Source organism: Mya arenaria, chromosome 5 (genome assembly GCF_026914265.1).
Source record: "Mya arenaria isolate MELC-2E11 chromosome 5, ASM2691426v1".
NCBI lineage: Eukaryota > Metazoa > Mollusca > Bivalvia > Myida > Myidae > Mya > Mya arenaria.
The window spans coordinates 47325540-47346375 of record NC_069126.1 but is presented as its reverse complement, the minus strand read 5'-3'; the positions used below and the strand labels follow the sequence as shown (position 1 = coordinate 47346375).

At 35.8% G+C, this 20836-nt stretch overlaps 2 protein-coding genes across 26 annotated transcripts in view; one reads left to right on the top strand and one right to left on the bottom strand.

Moving 5' to 3' along the window:
* Positions 1-20836, top strand: part of LOC128236078 (poly(rC)-binding protein 3-like) — a 123655-nt gene that overhangs the window by 76740 nt on the left and 26079 nt on the right. For 22 of the 25 annotated variants that reach the window (XM_052950928.1, XM_052950925.1, XM_052950926.1 and 19 more), the window contains one exon: positions 19201-19450. In XM_052950928.1, the coding sequence (XP_052806888.1) occupies positions 19367-19450 (84 nt within the window). In that variant the 5' untranslated portion in view covers positions 19201-19366. The other 3 variants (XM_052950909.1, XM_052950908.1, XM_052950910.1) reach the window with 3 other exon arrangements.
* On the bottom strand, positions 893-17309 carry LOC128235752 (paternally-expressed gene 3 protein-like). Its single transcript, XM_052950551.1, has 2 exons — positions 17092-17309; positions 893-2870 (listed from the first exon to the last, which is right to left on the bottom strand). Exons 1-2 carry the CDS (start codon positions 17307-17309, stop codon positions 893-895), a joined length of 2196 nt encoding a protein of 731 aa, XP_052806511.1.

Here is a 20836-nt window from a genome sequence, read left to right as displayed (position 1 = left end):
TAATAAGTTTAAATAGCATGTCTATGCAAGAGATAAAGTCAACCATTTTGTAATACTGACAAAAAGTAAAAATATTAATATAGAAAATGTATCTTAAAGTATTTCTAAAGGAGGAAAAGAAATATATAGGACAAAATAGAGTTCCGTCTGTCATGATTTACTTCCTAAATGATTGGAAATGATTGGCCTGGAATGGATTTGTCAGTTCTTTTTTAAGGTTAATGAAATAATGGCTCCTCTAGAGGTTGCATGTTGGATAATCTTGTAATGCCTAAATGTATTACAAGACATCTCATTAGTTAATATCTCTCAGGCATTATATATTTCGTATTTGAATATTCCCTGTACGTGATTTTGTGGGGAAAATATTTCTTTATGATAACTTATCCCAAGCTAAGTCTATACATAAAATAAAACAATCACCGTCTAATTGAACCAACATTTTGTGAAACATGAGAAACTCTTTTCTTTTATATGAAACATGCTGGAAGTTGTCAGAAAAAAGGTTGTTTTCACATTTGATTTATAATGACTTATGCATCGAAGTGTCACGTTCTACAGTTGCATATTAACAACTTGTATTTGAGCATACCTATATAATTCATGTATATGTATTTTACATTGAAAAATTGTGGATATCAAAATTATGTATCATAATGTGCAGGAAAATAATGCGTTTTTAGATGATTTTCACATAAATGTTTGTCGTGGAATTAGTTGACATCTGAAATTAACAACAAAAAGTAATATAACAGCATTTGATTGCATGCCTTCTTGCTACAAGAGCTGTTACTAAGAGCGTAAAATAGTGATGTGAAATATATATATATAAAAGGCATCCGGGTCAATTTAACAGATCATCTGTTTTTCTTGGAGAAATAATAAGCTTGAGTTATGTCGCATTTTTGGGCTTTTTCTTTGAACAAAAAAATGCTGCAGGCATTTTAAGGCCATTTTTGGTGTCCACTGTGTTGGCAGGGCTGTTTGTGCAGGCATTTTGTAGCCATTTATTGGTGTCCACTGTGTTGGGAGGGCTATTTGTGCAGGCATTTTGTAGCCATTTATTGGTATCCACTGTGTTGGCAGGGCTGTTTGTGCAGGCATTTTGTAGCCATTTATTAGTGTCCACTGTGTTGGCAGGACTGCTTTTGTGGGTATTTTGTAGCCATTTATTGGTGTCCACTGTGTTGGGAGGGCTATTTGTGTAGGCATTTTGTAGCCATTTATTGGTGTCCACTGTGTTGGCAGGGCTGTTTGTGCAGGCATTTTGTAGCCATTTATTGGTGTCCACTGTGTTGGCAGGGCTGTTTGTGCAGGCATTTTGTAGCCATTTATTGGTGTCCACTGTGTTGGGAGGGCTGTTTGTGTAGGCATTTTGTAGCCATTTATTGGTGTCCACTGTGTTGGCAGGACTGTTTGTGCAGGCATTTTGTAGCCATTTATTGGTGTCCACTGTGTTGGCAGGGCTGTTTGTGCAGGCATTTTGTAGCCATTTATTGGTGTCCACTGTGTTGGCAGGGCTGTTTGTGCAGGTATTTTGTAGCCATTTATTGGTGTCCACTGTGTTGGCAGGGCTGTTTGTGCAGGCATTTTGTAGCCATTTATTGGTGTCCACTGTGTTGGCAGGACTATTTGTGCAGGCATTTTGTAGCCATTTATTGGTGTCCACTGTGTTGGCAGGACTGCTTGTGTGGAAATTCTGTAGCCATTTATTGGTGTCCACTGTGTTGGCAGGGCTGTTTGTGTGGGTATTTTGTAGCCATTTATTGGTGTCCACTGTGTTGGCAGGACTGCTTGTGTGGGTATTTTGTAGCCATTTATTGGTGTCCACTGTGTTGGGAGGGCTATTTGTGCAGGCATTTTGTAGCCATTTATTGGTGTCCACTGTGTTGGGAGGGCTATTTGTGTAGGCATTTTGTAGCCATTTATTGGTGTCCACTGTGTTGGCAGGACTGCTTTTGTGGGTATTTTGTAGCCATTTATTGGTGTCCACTGTGTTGGGAGGGCTATTTGTGTAGGCATTTTGTAGCCATTTATTGGTGTCCACTGTGTTGGCAGGGCTGTTTGTGCAGGCATTTTGTAGCCATTTATTGGTGTCCACTGTGTTGGCAGGGCTGTTTGTGCAGGCATTTTGTAGCCATTTATTGGTGTCCACTGTGTTGGGAGGGCTGTTTGTGTAGGCATTTTGTAGCCATTTATTGGTGTCCACTGTGTTGGCAGGACTGTTTGTGCAGGCATTTTGTAGCCATTTATTGGTGTCCACTGTGTTGGCAGGGCTGTTTGTGCAGGCATTTTGTAGCCATTTATTGGTGTCCACTGTGTTGGCAGGGCTGTTTGTGCAGGTATTTTGTAGCCATTTATTGGTGTCCACTGTGTTGGCAGGGCTGTTTGTGCAGGCATTTTGTAGCCATTTATTGGTGTCCACTGTGTTGGCAGGACTATTTGTGCAGGCATTTTGTAGCCATTTATTGGTGTCCACTGTGTTGGCAGGACTGCTTGTGTGGAAATTCTGTAGCCATTTATTGGTGTCCACTGTGTTGGCAGGGCTGTTTGTGTGGGTATTTTGTAGCCATTTATTGGTGTCCACTGTGTTGGCAGGACTGCTTGTGTGGGTATTTTGTAGCCATTTATTGGTGTCCACTGTGTTGGCAGGACTATTTGTGCAGGCAGTTTGTAGCCATTTATTGGTGTCCACTGTGTTGGCAGGACTGCTTTTGTGGGTATTTTGTAGCCATTTATTGGTGTCCACTGTGTTGGCAGGACTATTTGTGCAGGCATTTTGTAGCCATTTATTGGTGTCCACTGTGTTGGCAGAACTGCTTGTGTGGGTATTTTGTGGCCATTTATTGGTGTCCACTGTGTTGGCAGGACTATTTGTTTCACGTTTCCAATAACACAAAAACTATTCAAGATATTCAAATGATTCCTGGAAACATATGTAGCATGGCCCATAACTCTTGCGATAATAGTTGAGTCGTGCCCCTTTCTCAACTGGAAAAACAATTACCGTCAGCGTTGACGTTCGTTCTGTGGCTCTTTGTGAAAGAATAATGATGTCCAAGTCTTCTGAAGTTAAAATCATTAGTATATATTCATTTGATTTTTCATAATAGGTAACTACTATTAATGTCAATAAGTTGCAGGAATCATATAATTAAGTTACTATTTAATCTGAATGTTAAATGTCCATTTGTAATCTCAAGGATTCTACAGCAACAATTAAGACCATGCACGCCCATATGTTTTTGCACAAAGCCCCTGTAAGCCGCTTATTAGCCCAGGTTGATTGTTATTGTTTTGTAAAAAATGCCTGTTTCGCTTTGTCCCTGTGTGACAGAAGGGGATTGCAGGAATGGGTGTTCAGAATTCTACAGGATTCCAGTCATGACTCAAAAAAATTTGGTCTTCTCGGGCATTTGAGCAGCACACATCTTCATTTATCAATGTGCCATATGTTTAAGTGTGAGAGTTTGATGCATTCAGAGACACTGGTGGGAAAGTAGTTAACATTCCCTCTTGCATACTGACAATAAAATATAGACTAGCACATATGGCAGAGGTAACAATGCCTTGATGGGGTTAATTAGTGCACTGTCTTTGGTACTTGTATATCCTTGGCATATCTTTTCAAAATTGCATATTAACTCATCTTTGTTATTGTACAGTTTGTCAAAGAATTTTGACAACAACACATTTTTGGGGTGCAGAATATGTATGCAGAACCCGCTTAAAAAAAAGATAAACCAGGTTATGTTTGATGAGTGCATGAGAGCTCCAGGGCATTGACTCGCACCTATCGATGTATTAGTTAATTCATTTAAAGTACTGCACTAACCAAAGTTGCCATGAACCATCTCTATCATGTGTGCTTCAACACAATTGCTCCTCCCATACCTTGAGCTACAAAATGCAACAAAAACCACTGGGACAAGCCCAGACACCTAAAACTCCCATCATGAACCTTTATAGTATTATGCTTCTGGCAAAAAAAAAAGTCCTCCTCTGGCCGAAATTTCATTTCTAGAGAAACAAATGTAAGAATTTTTTTGTTTACATTTCACTTCAACGGGACATTACTCACATCAACTGATGGATTTGGATATATCGGCAGTGGAATATCGGTTATGGATAGCATCAGCAGACAACAACAAATAAACATAGTTCATTATTTATAGTTTAAAACTGATAGATTGTATGTTATATAATTCTGTATTTTAAAAATAGAAATGCAGACTATGACGTGGCATCGGTGTGCACTGTCAGTGTGTGAAGGTGTGAAAAACTCACTCTCCCCCTAGGGCCAACATCACTCAGTGCACATTCAGTTTGAATTTTATATCATGTTATCTCTGTTCAGCTTCTTGTACCTGAGAACAGAACATTTCTGCGACAGATGGAAGCAGTGCAAGCTCATCAAATTTCTCAAAAAGGCAATGTCACAACAACCATGAAAGAAGTTAAACTGGTACAAAGCTGATATATAAGAGTTGAAGATTTTTGCACAACTTCCAAGAAAAACAAACCACAGATTCAGAGATGTGTGTATTTGTATATGTGTGCTTGTGGACAAAGACTCCGCTGGGATTTGTTCTTAGATTGCAATTGGAAACATATGGTAGAAAACTACCTCAATCAATTAGACCTGGGCGGATGGTGTCCGTTTATATAAACTATTGATTTAAAGACAGATTTAAAGTATAAGAAATGAATTACTTTGAAAAAAACTTTTCTGCTCATTTTGTTGTAAATAGAAGTTTTAGATCTGTCAGTTTTTCAGAAAAAAAGTTTATTGTATATTGTTGGCTATAGTTCAAAAGTTGTTGAAGATATTCAGATATCCATAACTCTGGTTTTGATAAGTATTGACTTATGCCCCTTTTCATTCTTCATGATTTCATTAACTGCAAGTCATTGAAAATGAGTTCCATGATTGTCCTCAATATGAGGGCATAAGGACAAACTGTCTTTTTAATTGAAACAGTGGTCAGAGATGTCAAATTTCATTTCCTCATCTAATGAATAACCATGAGACGTGTACTATTAAATAGGTAACATACTTTGTTTCACAAATATTGACTGCGATTGAAAATAGATAAAACTGTCAGAAAGTAGGATGGCACAATTATATTATTATTGTAAACATTTTTTTTGCTGTATTCTTGACTGTGCGCCTTTATTTACAATAAAATTGAGTTGAGTAACGTCATGTTATGGGTATCTGAATACCTTTCACAGACAAGCTTTTGCTCCAATGCGCTCTTGTATTGTAATTCCATGGAAATGCAATGTGGATTTCTTCTTTCAAGGATCTATTAAGAATTCCAATTAGCTTACAAGTTTGTAAATTAATATAATTAAGTGTTATTTATCATATTTATACTGTTTTATTTACCGTATTATATCATGTATAGGACGCTAGCATAGATAGGACGCAGGCAAAAAAATAGTTGAGAAAACGGGTAAAAACCCTTAATATTAAAGATAGGACGCAGCGGAAAAATGTCAAAATCGGAGCCGAAAAATTGAGGTTGGTAAAGAATTTATAACATATATTGAAGTAAAAGACAACCAAAAAATTGTATATAAAGCATATTTCGATAACTGTCTTGTGTATTTCGATAATTATCGTCGTAATTTAGCATACACAACAATGATATATGTCTTGATATTTTGAGAACATTCACGCATATTATAAGAATTATACAAATGCCGTAATAGTCCCGACTGACAGTCAACCGTTGCAACCGTTGCAACCGTTGCAATAGTCCCGACATGCCTTCTTAATGACAGTCAACCGTTGCAACCGTTGCAATCGCAACAAAACTGTGTATTGTCAAAACTATTGATTGTTTTGATAAGGCTTGTCGCTGCACGGATTAAAGCATGTTGGCATAATTAATGCATGTCGGTAATTAGCCTTGCCAGCGGAAGGCACATCGGGTTAAGTGCGAACAAACAACCATACGGAATTACCATCGCAATAGTTTGTTCTATTGATGTTTTTCTAATGACAGACAGCGGGTGTTTTTCACACATTCGCACATTTGAAAAGATTTGATAGTGACAATAATGCTACTTTGCATTATGCACATTCCTTTATTAATTTTTTAAAACAGTAACATACAACCCAAATGTTTTGTAAAATATCGAAACATTAAAATCATGAACACAATTAATTGATATTTACCTCGTTTCCCGATTTTCCGTTGCCGTTATAACTCAATCCAGTTAAAGTGCTGACTCACATCGAGTTTTTGTGAGTAGCGTCCCTTTTATAAAAAAGCAAACACTCATGTTTGTTTTCAATTTATTTCTCAATAAATCATTTTAAAGTAAACATTCAATATATTTCTGCGTGTGTTAACTTGCGTGATTTTACCTATGTCAGTTGTTCTCTTCGGTAACGCAGTACAGATACTTACTATTACCGCGTTCTTCCCCGGTCCGATATTTTCGACCTGAAATGGACTTGGAAAAAAACAGATGAAATTCTAATAGCATAGAAAGGACGCAGGCAATTTTTAAGACGAGGATTGGGGGTAAAAAAGTGCGTCCTATGCATGATATAATACGGTACTATATTGTCATATGATAATATTCTCATTAAATGCAATAAGGATTAAAATTAAATGTCATTGTATATTTTCCAGTGGTAATGATTTAGAAGATGAATATCACTTAACGCTGATTTGTTTCCATTATAATGACATCAGAAGAAACATGCAAAAATGTCATATATTTCATATAAACTATGCTTTTAAAGACTGGAAAAGGATTTTCTCAATGGTGTCACGTTACAGAGTTGATTAGGTGCAAAGTGATGCATGTCAAAGGTAATTTAAGTAGAATGTAACTGCTAACCAGTAAACAATTTCTCCTGATTCCATATCCATTATTAGAATTACATGGAAATCAAGTTCAGATATTTCATTTAGTCTGAAGTGGTATACAAGTATATTACCAGATGTAAATGTTAATTGTTAGCGATATTTTGACAAGCAATCATAACAAGTATTATAAGGTCTTCAAGGCAGAGCTGTTTAGTATTGAAGCTACTTCTGTTTGCATTTTTTTCAGGTAAGAATAGGGAGTTGGTAAATCCTGCAAGCTATATTTTGTAAAACAGGAAAACATTTGTTTAACAGAACGTGTTGTCTTTAAGACAATATCGTGAATCTGTTTTATGTTTTCTTGTAAAATTGATGGCATATGTCTTACTTGGAAATGTTTCACTATGCCATGCTGATTGTACAATTCTTTGTTTTTGTTTTTATAACAACCATAGCTTAGTGCACCATGTGGTGGGCATGCTCCATGTAGTCATTTCTCTATACTATTGTAATTCATTGAAAACAATTACTGTTCAGTGTTGGTGTAAAAATCCTGGGTTACTTCCATGGGTCTCTTGTGATTCTAATGCCAAACTCTGTTTAAAACTCTGCAGAAGGATGGCATCTGCCTGTAAAACAGCAGATTTTCATGAGCCACAAGGGGGACAACTCTCCAATGCTAAACACTTCAAAACTCCAAAGCAGCTGCTAAACTGTCTCTTATTTTAAATATAATTGTTAAATCCATTTAGGCAGTTTACTTCATGCCTGTTTTAACATATTTTATAAGATAAGCCAACAAATTCTTGCATTATTTAACAAGGATGTAAATTTGCAGGGTTTCTGAGGGTCCCTGGGTGTACTTTATCTGCTGCACTGCCGTAATGACGAATGCAGTTTGTGCTGTATCTCTGCTGGGACACCACAATCCTTCCTGAAATATGTGTTATCTGATTATTCCAATCATTTTAATTAGTATCAAGGTAGAAAAATACAGATTTCTGCTCTCCATTTATGATTTTGCCGATGAAGAGTTCCATTTTAATGCTTTGATTTCTTCTGAAAATAAGTACAGATTTTTCTTTTTCGAGTTGCAAAAAAAGTACTTATGTTTGAGAAAAAAATAAATTAAAAATTATGACAGCATGTAAGTTAAGTAATGATTATTAATAATATAAAAGTGTTGAAACCAATGTGTCCATTTGAATAGACCCTTGTGCTGGGCTTTGTGTTTTGCTCTTTGAGGTTTAGTATTTAAGTGGTACAGTAGTTTTAATTGGCAATTATGATGCGAGTCACTTGAGCACTTCATAGAGTCATTGTTTTTTTAATGTGTCCGGACAACAAGGACTGATATATTTAGAAACTAAACAGACAGCTTATTAACATTTATGAAATAAAGACATGTTTCGTTTAAGAATGTTCTCACAGTATTTGCTAGTATTTTGAGAAAATTGAGTTTTTATAACTTTTTGGATTGTGAACGTAATTTGACCAAAATTGCACAGACCATTAAAAATGAAATATGTTGATTATATCTAAAAAAATCATTAACATCCATTTATTCTTTTTTATGATATTTACATTTAGGAAGGAAAATGACCACAAATGTAACATTATTATTGTTATAAATTCAATTATTTCCATACTGTTCTATTCAGATAGAACAGTTTGTGTATGTGTCATAGTATATGCATTTTTATGCCCCCGAAGGTGGGCATATTAAAATCGCACCGTCCGTCCGTCCGTCCGGCTCTGTAACTTTCCCTTGTATGGACAGATTTTAAAATAACTTGCCACATGTGTTCCACATACCAAGACGACGTGTCGCCTGCAAGACCCGTGTCCCTGCCTCAAAGGTCAAGGTCACACATAGTGTTTATTCACAATGGAGTGCTGCATATAAGAACATAGAGTATAGGTTTTCGTGTCCGGGCTGTAACTCTCCCTTGTATGGACAGATTTTAAAAAAACTTGACACATGTGTTCCACATACCAAGACGACTTGTCGTGTGCAAGACCCGTGTCCCTACCTCAAAGGTCAAGGTCACACATAGTGTTTATTCACAATGGAGTGCTGCATATAAGAACATAGAGTATAGGTTGTCGTGTCCGGGCTGTAACTTTCCCTTGTATGGACAGATTTTAAAAAAACTTGACACATGTGTTCCACATACCAAGACGACGTGTCGCGTGCAAGACCCGTGTCCCTACCTCAAAGGTCAAGGTCACACTTAGTGTTTATTCACAATGGAGTGCTGCATATAAGGACATAGAGTATAGGTTGTCGTGTCAGGGCTGTTACTTTCCCTTGTATGGACAGATTTTAAAATCACTTGCTACATGTGTTCCACATATGAAGACAACATGTCGTGTGCAAGACCCATGTCCCTACCTCGAAAGTGAAAGATACACTAAGTGTTTATTCACAAGGGAATTCTGAATATAAGGACATAACAGTGTAGGTTGTCAAGTATGGGTGGTATTTTTTTATGTTCAGAGGCAATTTAAAATAACTTGCCATATGTATTTGACACGTAAAGGCAAGATAAACTTTTCATGTACTGACCTTGTTCGTAGGTCAATGTCACATTTGGGGGCATTCGTCACATACTGTGACAGCTCTTGTTGTTATTAACTGTGTTTGTCAAGTGTTCCAAACTGTTCCAACTTTTAAGCATTTTGAATTATTTAAAAAAAAAATGAATCACATGTGGGTGATACCATGATTTCATTGGCAATTGAGACTTAAAACAATCTGGAAGTTATGAGAGCGGAGGATTTTGAATTGGACCATAATGGAATAATGAATAACTCTCTTAATTTGACTTACTGACTGTTCAAGTCATGTCATATCCTTTACTCTATGATAGAGCTTGATATACCAGTGATATAAACGTCTCTTTTTGACCCCAAAACACACTTAAACCAGTCTGCAACTCAATGGCTGATATGTATGTATATATTCTTGTCATGTTAGGTGCAGTGATACTGCTGTCTGTCATGCACTTTTATTTCTCTACCAAAAACCTCCCTAGACATATCAAAGATTAGATAAGGATGCTGTGACCAAAATACAAGCATAATGTCCTTTTATTTGATATTTTAGAAATATTCTGGCAGTTTTGTGAAAATCCGCCTGTTGTTAATATCAAACAATGCTGTGTTTATTTCCTCCGAAGAAATGAAGAAATCGGTGCTAAGATGTCACTTGTAAAAGTGTACCTTGGCTTAGTGCTGTATTTAATTTGTCACATGGTTAACACTCACTATGAAATACAGGTGAAGTTCAGTTACAAACTTTCCCTATTTGGGACAGAGTCATAGCCCCTTTTCAACAACGAATTGGCCTGAAATATAGAGTCCTGACATAGCTCATGAAAAAGTTGATGGATTTAAATAACTGTTGTACACCTGTTTAACACCATAAAATACATGTCAAGCTCAACTTTGGTACAAGCCACTTTCTATGGAGCTCTGTTCCTTTTAACTTAGAATTTGCCAAAAAAAGGTATTGGAAACAATTATAACTTATATCACACACATCATGAACCAATAGAACTTATGACACGCACAATGAACAATTTTAACCTGTGACATGCACAATTAATTAAAAAAACTTACCATTTCTGTGTCCATGTGGTGTGTGGGGGTATTTGTCACCCCTGTGGTATGTGTCCATGTGGTGTGTGTGTGTGGTATTTGTCACCCCTGTGGTCTGTGTCCATGATGAGTGTGTGGGGGTATTTGTCACCCCTGTGGTATGTGTCCATGTGGTGTGTGTGGGGGGTATTTGTCACCCCTGTGGTCTGTGTCCATGTTGTGTTTGGGGGTATTTGTCACCCCTGTGATCTGTGTCCATGGGGGTTGGTGGGGGTATTTTCCACCGCTTTGGTCTGTGTCCTTGTGGCTTGTGGGGGGGGTATTTGTCATTCCTGTGGTCTGTATACATGTGGCTTGTATGGAGGTATTCACCACCCCTGTGGTCTGTGTTCATGCGGTGTATGGGGGTATTTGCCACCACTGTGGTCTGTGTACATGCCGTGTATGGGGGTATTTGTCACCCCTGTGGTCTGTGTCCATGTGGTCTGTGTGGGTATTTGTCACCCCTGTGGTCTGTGATCATGTGGCTTGTGTGGGGGTATTTGTCATCTTTGTGGTCTGTGTTCACGTGGCTTGTGTGGAGGTATTTGTCACCTTGCGGTCTGTATACATGTGGCTTGTGTGGGGGTATTTGTCACCCCTGTGGTCTGTGTTCATGTGGCTTGTGGAGGTATTCGCCAACCCTCTGATCTGTGTCCATGTGGTGTATGGGGATATCTGCCACCTCTGTGGTCTGTGTCCATGTGGCTTGTCGGTGTATCTGCCACCCCTTTGGTCTGTGTCCATGTGGCATGTGTGGGTATTTGCCACCCCTTCGGTCTGTATCCTTAGTCACCCCTGTGGTCTGTATACATGTTGATTGTGGGGGTATTTCTCACACCTGTGATAGCCTTGGTAAAGTATTAAAACCCAGTTCTTTTTAACAGGTAAAGAGAGACAAATTGGAAGAGGACATAAGTATCTTAAGACTATAATCTTAGATCATTTGGTTGCATTCTTGGGACTGATATGCATTATGGCAGCTAAACCTGCTCTTTTACTTTCAGGCTATAAAAATAGTTTGCTTGGAATTCCAACATTTTTTTACAAAGTGGGATTCTGATGGGTTCTGAAGCTAAATAGAAATTAAGGGATGTTCTGTTAAGGTTTTTGGAATAATATGCAATTAGTGCGTTTGCATCCTTTAATGTGGTTATTATGTGACGGCGCCATGCTCATTAATCCAGTAACCGAAAATCAAAGCCGTGAATAAATACCACATGTGTATTGCAGAGTGACAAATGTTGCATATGTCAGAAGAACTACAAGAGCCTGTCATCATCACTCTTAAGAAATTATCTCATCTTAATAAAAAATAAGAAATATTAGTGTTATTGTAACTATGAGACAAATCTGGTCTACTTCGGATGAACTTTTTGCTATACCATTTATCATTCTTATCCTAATGTTCTCTTGTCAGGTTTTTCTTAACGTTCTAACACCATTGCACCTTATGCACTAACATTACAGATTAAGAAATAAATAACCAACAAACAAAAAAAGTAATTGAATCCTAATCCTGTCAGTTGAATCATTAATCTGGGTCTGTTGTGGTGATAATGAGGCTTTGTAGTGATTAAGATTTCCATCTAATCAATGATCAGCCATAGAAATTACATAATCATCAGTCCCCTTCCACCCCCCTGTTTCCCAGCACACAGGATGTGAAGAGTTCATAATGAATACTCCCTGCCATGAGGTTCTTGTCAGGGGGTCAGCTATTATGTTACTGTTGGCACATGGCTGTGTATTAAATACTTATCAGTCCAAATGTAACACATATTGTTGTGATTACATCAATCTGTTCCCCATCAGCATTATCCATCTTGCATTAAATGACAATAATAGTTACTTTGAAAGAAATTACTGGTACAGCCAGGTTTCATCACAGGGAGCCCGCCTTTACCTAGCAATCTCGCCTTTACCTAGCAATCTCGCTCTAGTACAGAAGTCATATGTACCATTTACCATCTCCGGTGAATGACCAATCAAAAATGATGACACATTATTAGACAGTATATGAGAAACATCTTGAAGAAGTCAGAGTGTTAGCCGAAGATTGCAGAAAAATAGCTTGGAGACCAGTTATTAGTGAGTAGTTGATTACTTCACGGAATGCCTCCACTACCTGCAGCCATTTTCTGTCACATGTGTGGCTGTGCTTGATTCTGTGTTTCTGATTTGTGGCTAGGGCTCGCTCGATTAGTTAATCAGTGGATACATAATTTAAGACAGTGATTACTTTCTCAGTAGCTTGACACTGGATGGTACGCCAGCATCTTTGTGAATAATAGTTTTTTTCGTATCTAAAAAATATAAAAGATATCAACAAGAATATATATGTTTATTCCAGTGTGTTCATTTTATAACAGAGTAAAAGTGATTGTGATGTTAATGCTCTTCAATAAATAGAATATATAATAGAGCATAGCAGCATCTGGTGAGAAGTTACAAGGTAGGTGTAAACTTGACATAACACTCACTCTATTAGCCATAGATTATTGAATCAACTCCTTGAAAATAGCGTTAAATATAAATATTTATTCTAAATTCAAATTTAATATAATACACCCTAAATGGGGTGACTTATTTTCTCAGTTTGATTTTTGAAAGCTTGACCAAGTTTTATTTGCATCCTAATACATGCTTTTGTACTGATAAACAGAGATAAGACACTATCTCGATGGTCGTCCAACGTTCAGGGGCAAAGTGCTAGCTTTGTTTCTATGACTGTCATAATCATAATGTAGATAAGATAAACACTTTTAAATAAACATCGTGATGAGCTTTTGGTAGCAATTTTTGTATTATTTTAAGTTTTATAGCCAATTTTAAGTGGGAGTTTCGAGAAACAAGTAATTGGTGGTTGGACAGATGAAAGGTTTTTGCAGGCAAGATAGTACTTGTGACTAACATGTTGTGATGATTGTTGATACTAATACATGTCAAATTGCTTGGTTAAGTGAATGGAACATATTTTGCAAGAATAGGAAATTTATTATTTGTCTCGCATGATTTGCATAATGTAAGTATTTAATGGACTATCAGTATCATGCAACATACATGTATTTTGATGCATTTAAGCAAATGGAAATTATAAGTATTACAGTTTTGAACATAAAGTAGTATTGTTTTAATCATATTCATGGATTTTATATTGTCCCTGTTCTGAAGTATGGTACAAAACTGTTTTGATATGCATATACATCAATTGTGTTGGTTTAATTATTCTTAAGTATAAGATCAATGTCCACCAAATTAATTTGAGAAAACACATGACAATATATGACACATTCCTGACATTTCTCTCCATGCTTCTGTAATAGCCCCTACAGGGGGCCTGGGTCTTAGTAGGGGTCATAAACACTAGCAGAGGTCATAGCAGATGGCTTATCAGCAGGGATTTAATACACTGGTGTGATTCTAGAATATAGGTGACACTTTGGATTGTTATGGAAACACAATGTTTAAACATCTGCATTTAGACAGTATATAATTTTGAAACAAACCATTTGGCAGTTACTAGCTAGGTACCCTAAGGTCACCTTCGAAATTGAAGCTCACTAAGTGTAATGAAGTTCTTGAACATTTGCATCAAGTTAACTTTTTTGTGGATTACATGTTTGTGAATTTGTGTACAGGTTTGTCCATTTGTTGTGGTATCAGAAAACCATTGTCATCTCTTGCTTATTCATCAAGCCTAGTGCTGTGAACTTTTCTGTTAGCTGTCTGATGATACTTTTAGTTCTTGTTTTTTTCTCATTTGTATATCATCTCTTTATAGTCAACCCCCTGGAAATATCGTTTTGTAAGAAGTCAGTTTAACTCTGCAATAATAAGTCCATGCAAAATTTTTGTATTAAGTCTTATTTGGATCAATCACAACCAGGTATAGTCATTGATTGGTTTCTATGGCAACCTTGCTGTATAAAACAGATGTAGGGAAAATTAACTAGATTTCCTTTTATGAGAAAGAAATGGCTGGTAAAAGGATTTGCTTGTAATGTCAGCTAGAATGGATCTTATAAGCACCAGGTAAATCAGTATTACGGCTTTAACGCTGTAATGGCCGGTGTTATTACTCAGAAATATGTAATGCATGGCAAGGGTTGTTGTGTTTTATCATTTGGTTTATGGTATGAAGGCTAATGTGTTATTTCTTCTCACCTTCTGTAACTTTTTAAGCTTAAAATGTAGGAAGTGTTTCTAAGACTTTTAGTAATTTTAATTCCAATGGGGCATATGTGACAGCATTTTATACACTATTTTGTCATGAATTCTAAATACTGTCATTTTGACAAAACTTATCCACCCTGTTTTCTGCTTGAAAATGTTGTAAGGGAATTTAGTGGAAACTCTTTGTTTATAAAGTTATTAGAATTATACATTACATTAAATAAGATCATTTATAATTACGCACAAAAAAGTAACAATCCCTGACCGATCATGCAGCCTATGGAAATTTCAGGTGGGTTTTTACTATGGAAATGTTCGAATATTTGAAATGGACACTATCCTGTGCAAATTTGTGGTATTTAAATTAAGCAGGCTGTTTCCTTCTAATGAATGTTTGAATAAAGAGTAGAAACATGTTGATTAGTCATTCAATCAATTTTATAGAGATGGAGCATATAAATGTGCAGCGGTGAATGATTTAGGTCTAATGGCCAAGAAAAATAAAAGGGACATAATTCACTTGGCTGAAACTGACTCTCTCAAGGTGAATAATTTAATATGAAATTATAACTTTTTGAATATTGTTAATGGTATATTTTTATTCGAACAAATCTTAAACTTGTTCTTTAATTATTTATAGCATAATCACATCTATCAGCAGTAATGAATTTTTAAAACGTAAGAAATGAATTGTTTTCTTTTTTTGGACATTTTTTCAAATTAAATAGATGAACAGGTATTGATTGCACTGTCAGAATTGCTTTCTACCAAAAACAGGTGTTTCCGAACCTTACATGCTGGTGTGATATTTCTCAATATTAATTTTATAATAACACTACCAGCAAAGAAATGGCTTACTTTGTTAAGATTGTCTTTGTTTTTCCTATGAATTTGGCAAATATTTAATGTGTTATTTGCTGCTGGAGTACAAATGTCTTTATACTCCAGTAATCCCAGTGTATTTTGACTTCTTTAGAAACTGTAATGTTTTCTGAGGATTATTTCGTTTGTTTTGAAGGATTAGGGGATTAATTGCATAATTTTTTGGGGGGATTTTAAACCTAATCCCTGAACGAGTGTTGTTTATTGTTGAAAACATTACAATTTTCTGGGGACATTTTTTTGTACTGACAGCCATTAAGATTGTTTACAATTATTTAACTTGTGTCTTTATTAAATGTACGAGATAATGGTTATTAAAGTTAAAAATTGTTACAATGCAGATACTAGGTTTATAATGAAGTGACAAAGAGGACAATGTAATATTAAATAATAATATTTGGTTTGAAAGTATTGTGTCTCCACTTGAGAATAGGGAGATAAGCAGCTTATCATGTTGGACAATGGGAGTTGATAATTTTAGAAAATACTTGACTTGTTGAAACAAATCTTTTATATTTTAGTCATATTTCTCTGTTTGGTAAAAAAGACATGCGGTAAACTTATTCCTCCTGGCTTTGCAGCAAGTACTGTACAGAGAATCAGTTAAGATAGATTTGACTCTACCAAAATAAGTTCATGCTAGGGTTTCATTTTACGGATATTAACTTAATAACAGTTCTGTGTATTCCATAGTTGGTAAGTATTTTGACTTTTTATGATAAGTACATAACAATTGGACTATTAACAAATATATATGATGAAATTATAAGCATTTAGAGTTGTTTGTATATTATAAATTAAAATGAACTCATACAAGCAATAATGCTTTTGCCACCTCAGAATAAATTAATTTTCATTTTTATAACATGGATGATAACATAATAACCAACACTTATTCTATAGTTGTATTTTTGTATGGGTGAAATAATACTTAACTTAATTAATTTTATAATGACTGGGAATAATTAAGTTGCATTAGCTTATGCTAAAAAGTCACTCATGTTGGTGGGGGGAGGGTGGGGGGTCAAATCGGGAAAAAAATATTCATAAACGGCAATAGAGTGTAGTAACAAGGCATTTGTCATTAACAGTTGATCAGATGTTGTATTGTCACCTTGTTATTTGTCATGATTCTAATTAAAAGTCACCTCGCTGATAAACTCCTGGAATTTCCTGCTATTAATGAATTGATGAACATTAAAGTCATCAATCTTTATTGATTGTCTACGGAGATATTGTTTTGCATCACTTGCCATGAACTGCCGCTAGAATGAAGGAATCGCAGTCCTCTGTATCATAATGTCTTCAGCATGGTTGCATTGTAACATGCTCTATCATCTGAAACAAAAAAATCAGGATGCTATGGCATTGCTTTATGAAGAAATGTTTTTTTGTATTATTGTCATTATATTGAAAATCAATTGCACACTGTGTAGGGATTGTCACCATTTCTCTTTTCTAGCATCCTTGCTTGCCTGCATTAATATCAAGAATTAATCTCTGAACATCATCAAACCAAGAGGCTGGTCTGATTGCTGGAATCTGCTGATGAAGGTGTTACCATGTTTGGGTGAACCTGTGTTCAAGCCTAGATGGGTGAACACTGACACTCTCACAGGTCTTCCTGTATTTGGGGCTTGAGCTTAGTTCTCTCAGTTTGCTGAGATATACTGTCACTTCAATACTGTTGATAGCAGTTTGTAACACTGGCTTAGAGTCATACAGGTCTGCAAGGTCACAAATATTGTCATATAGGAACTGACTGTATGTTGGAAACATTGTACATACAATGTTAAGTGACCATTTTTTGATGATATGTTATAATGTGGAATATTGTGTATTTGTTCTGAACTATTATGAAGGATTGTAATACTATGATTTTATAGTGTTGCAGTGAGATCTAAGGTAATGACCTAAGTGAATATGATTTATATGAAAATAGTATTTGGATTAGTAAGCAACTATGTAATAAAACAACAAATAACACAAATTATGATCATTGTGAGTTGCCAGATTAGATTATTCATACAAAAACTTACAACAAAGTCTGTGTGGAACACTGTAAGCATGATGTCAATTTCTGTTTGTTTTGCCTGACTGTGCATGCAAGATTGTGACATGATATAAGAAATAATTTCCAGTATTTAATCGTTAATAATTATTCTGCGTAACAACGCATTGTTATTATACTGATACCGCAGACTCCAAAATAAAGATCTTCCTAGACATTGTCACAAAGTGATAATATTCGACAAAAATCATTGTCACGTATTGATGGAAACGCAACTGCTTCACCATACAGACATCATCTCCATCTCGATATTTTGTCAAAGTATGGATTGGGTAGTGTTAATGATGGGGTTTTAGCTAAGCACTCTTAGTCCTCAACCTGAACCAAACATTTCCACTGGCTTTTTTTGGGATCTTAGATTCATTTCTGTGGAATTAATGTTGATTTAAGCTGTTTCTCACTAATACTGTCAGAGACGTTATTTTGTGCGGACATAATCAATTATGGTAACATGTTTTCCTTCTATGGATTTTTTTTGCAGACTCAGTATGTATTGCTTCTAATCTGACAATATTTTTTGTAGATTACTTTCTCTTTGATTTAGATTAATGTTGTTGTTGTTGTTTTTTCAACATAAACATGTTCTTACTTTTCAACGATATAAATAAAACCTTCAAAAGGTAATCAACCCAAAAAAATCAAATTAAAACTTTTCATGTCACATTTTCTGACAATTTGACGCTAGCCTGAAATAGTATGTTCAGTATACTTATATATACATGGTATCATTCTAGCTAGAAAAATGACTTAATTATATGCAAAACAGAATAAGAATCTACAAGAATAGGTTAATTTGTAAGCTGTTTATTTATAATGCTTTGTCTCCAATTTATTGTGCATCAGTTCTGCACATGATGTTGAATAGTAATAGGGGGTAAACACTTGACGAGATGTTCATTCTTGTTGATGAATGAGCAGTGAAGAACAAGGACTTGTAACACTTGGGGTTTTTCTTAAGTGTAATGGAATATGGGTATGTTGTTTTACAAAAATAGAAAGTGATAGCATTGACACTTTTGTACTTAAAGTACATATCATATAGACTGTTAGAAGATATTCTGTGATAGTTGATAATGATGTACTGATGAGAGAGGTGAGTGACATGATCTGTCCATGGCTCAGAGCAACAAGGTTGTAACTCCGTATTGAAATACAAGTTTCATAGAATAGTTACATATGTCTTGCACTGAGCTCTATTGTGTCTGTTGACATAACTGCTGTGATGTTAGTTTGGCTGAAATTAGCATAAAGATTACGGCCAGTCTGCCTGTGACAGCTGGGATTTCCTCACTTGGCTGGTGGTGGATTCCCTCATGAAGGTTGTAGGTGATTTTCACGGTCTTGGCACCATGTGGAACTCTGGGAACAGGGGATCTTGCCCATCAAACCTTACGCAATATAGTTGTAGGAAGTTATGTTGCAAGAGGCATGGGACTATTTCCATGTCACAAGTTTTAAGTCATAATATTTATTTACATTAGTTACTTACTGACTTACGTATGTGTCTATGGCAACCACAGAGAAGATATGTTTTTGTACTGGATGCTTTCATTATGTTTTAATTTCACACATATTTTTATACCTTTTTTCTCTTTCCAGACTATTACAGTGACACAGTGACAGACCAATATACACCACAAATACAGAATACGCACAAGTCTATATAAAGTAAAGTCATAAACAACGAACGATCATCCCTTCATCAACCTCCCCCAGTAGCGAGCCCACGTGCCCGCTGCGTTATATCTTGTCGAGTGAGTGTGCGATGGAGAGAACCATGGTGCAAGGAGGGGAAACCAACGGCATTGCGCCATCCATTCTCACTGTCCGCATGATCATGCAGGGAAAGGTATGTCGGTCTTTGATTCATATTTTTTTAGGGTTATTTCGTTTTTTTATTAAAAAATTGAAGGATGGACGCTTACTTTTTCTAAAATGAAATCATTTTCAGTCTGAAGAGTGAGAACTCCGGAGTCAGTTGCACTTGGCATTTCTGTTGTTAGGTGGATTTAAGGAGTGACATGAATAAAGGTTTTTTGTGTGACACTGAGAATAGGAACACTAAGAACCAGTTTCCCAGTTACCCTCAAAATGGAACATAATGATGTAATTAGGTTACCTAGCTTATACCAAGTTAACTGAGTTGTTAACATTTTTTTTGCACTTGAGTTGGTAATGAAAAAAAGTCATAAATAAAGTCATTTCTCTAAATTGTTCCAGCATTATTACTGTGCGATAACCATTAATTCTCTACTGATGAATCTACTTGGTAATTAGGTCTTCATGATTACACTCTAAATATGAAAGGAAAGATTTACGGAATGAAAACATCATCTTCCAAGTTGATCACTATGTAATTGTTAATGACGAGAATGACACTAAGAAATTTAACCGGTGAAAGCAGAAATGATCTTAGTGATGTTAGATTAGTGAGACTTAAAAAATAGGATTTGTTGAAGGTAATCCCTCCATCATAAATACAAAGTTGTTAGCGGTAAAGCTTCATTGTAAAGTAACAAAACGTCAAGTTTGAATATTTTGGCAATTTGCGTGAGAGCTTTTTTATATAAACATTGTCATTTAAGAAACAAATTAATAAAATTGCTATATAATCGAAGTAGACGTTGTTGTTTTTTTTTACTTCCCTTATAATATCATATCACAGTAGTAGCGTCATTACTGGGTCATTCAAAGATGTAATTCATGCAAAAGTAATATAATGGTTAATCAATATAAATAAACAAGGAAATATTCTCAATGTTTATATCTAAAATGCACTAACACATTATGATTGAGGGCTTACACCTTGTAGAGAAAGATACATATTTTGAGGTCAAGGACAGATGTTGGTGGTGAGGTTCCTCTCCACCTTTTGCTCATGAGTTCAAGCCTCAAGCTTAACAGAGGCACTTTCTCCTAACTTCAAGTTAATAAGGACATCAGTAATTGTCACGCAGGAAACAGATCCTGAGAGTGTTTCATGTCATGCTAAAATAAATGAGACTAAAGTAAGATCCTTCGGATGATATGTGGTTGTCCTGTTGCCACGTGAATGATTGACTTGGTTACTATTGCCTTGCGATGTAAGCTGCTTATTTGAAGCCTGTTGTTGCAGTCTTATTAGGTAATATCTTCAAACTGCCTTGTGCACATGTAGTGATGTGGCTTCCACAACAAATATCATGTCAAGTATTTATTTTAACAGATATGTCCACACGGTCTGTAACAATTTTAA

Excerpts from the sequence above, each read along its gene's own strand:
- LOC128235752 (XM_052950551.1), bottom strand. The coding sequence starts at position 17,309 with ATGTTTCCAACATACAGTCAGTTCCTATATGACAATATTTGTGACCTT. Across the intron at positions 2,871-17,091 it reads CACAGGTTCACCCAAACATG|TCCTGCCAACACAGTGGACA; the intron begins GTAACACCTTCA and ends TGAAACAAATAG.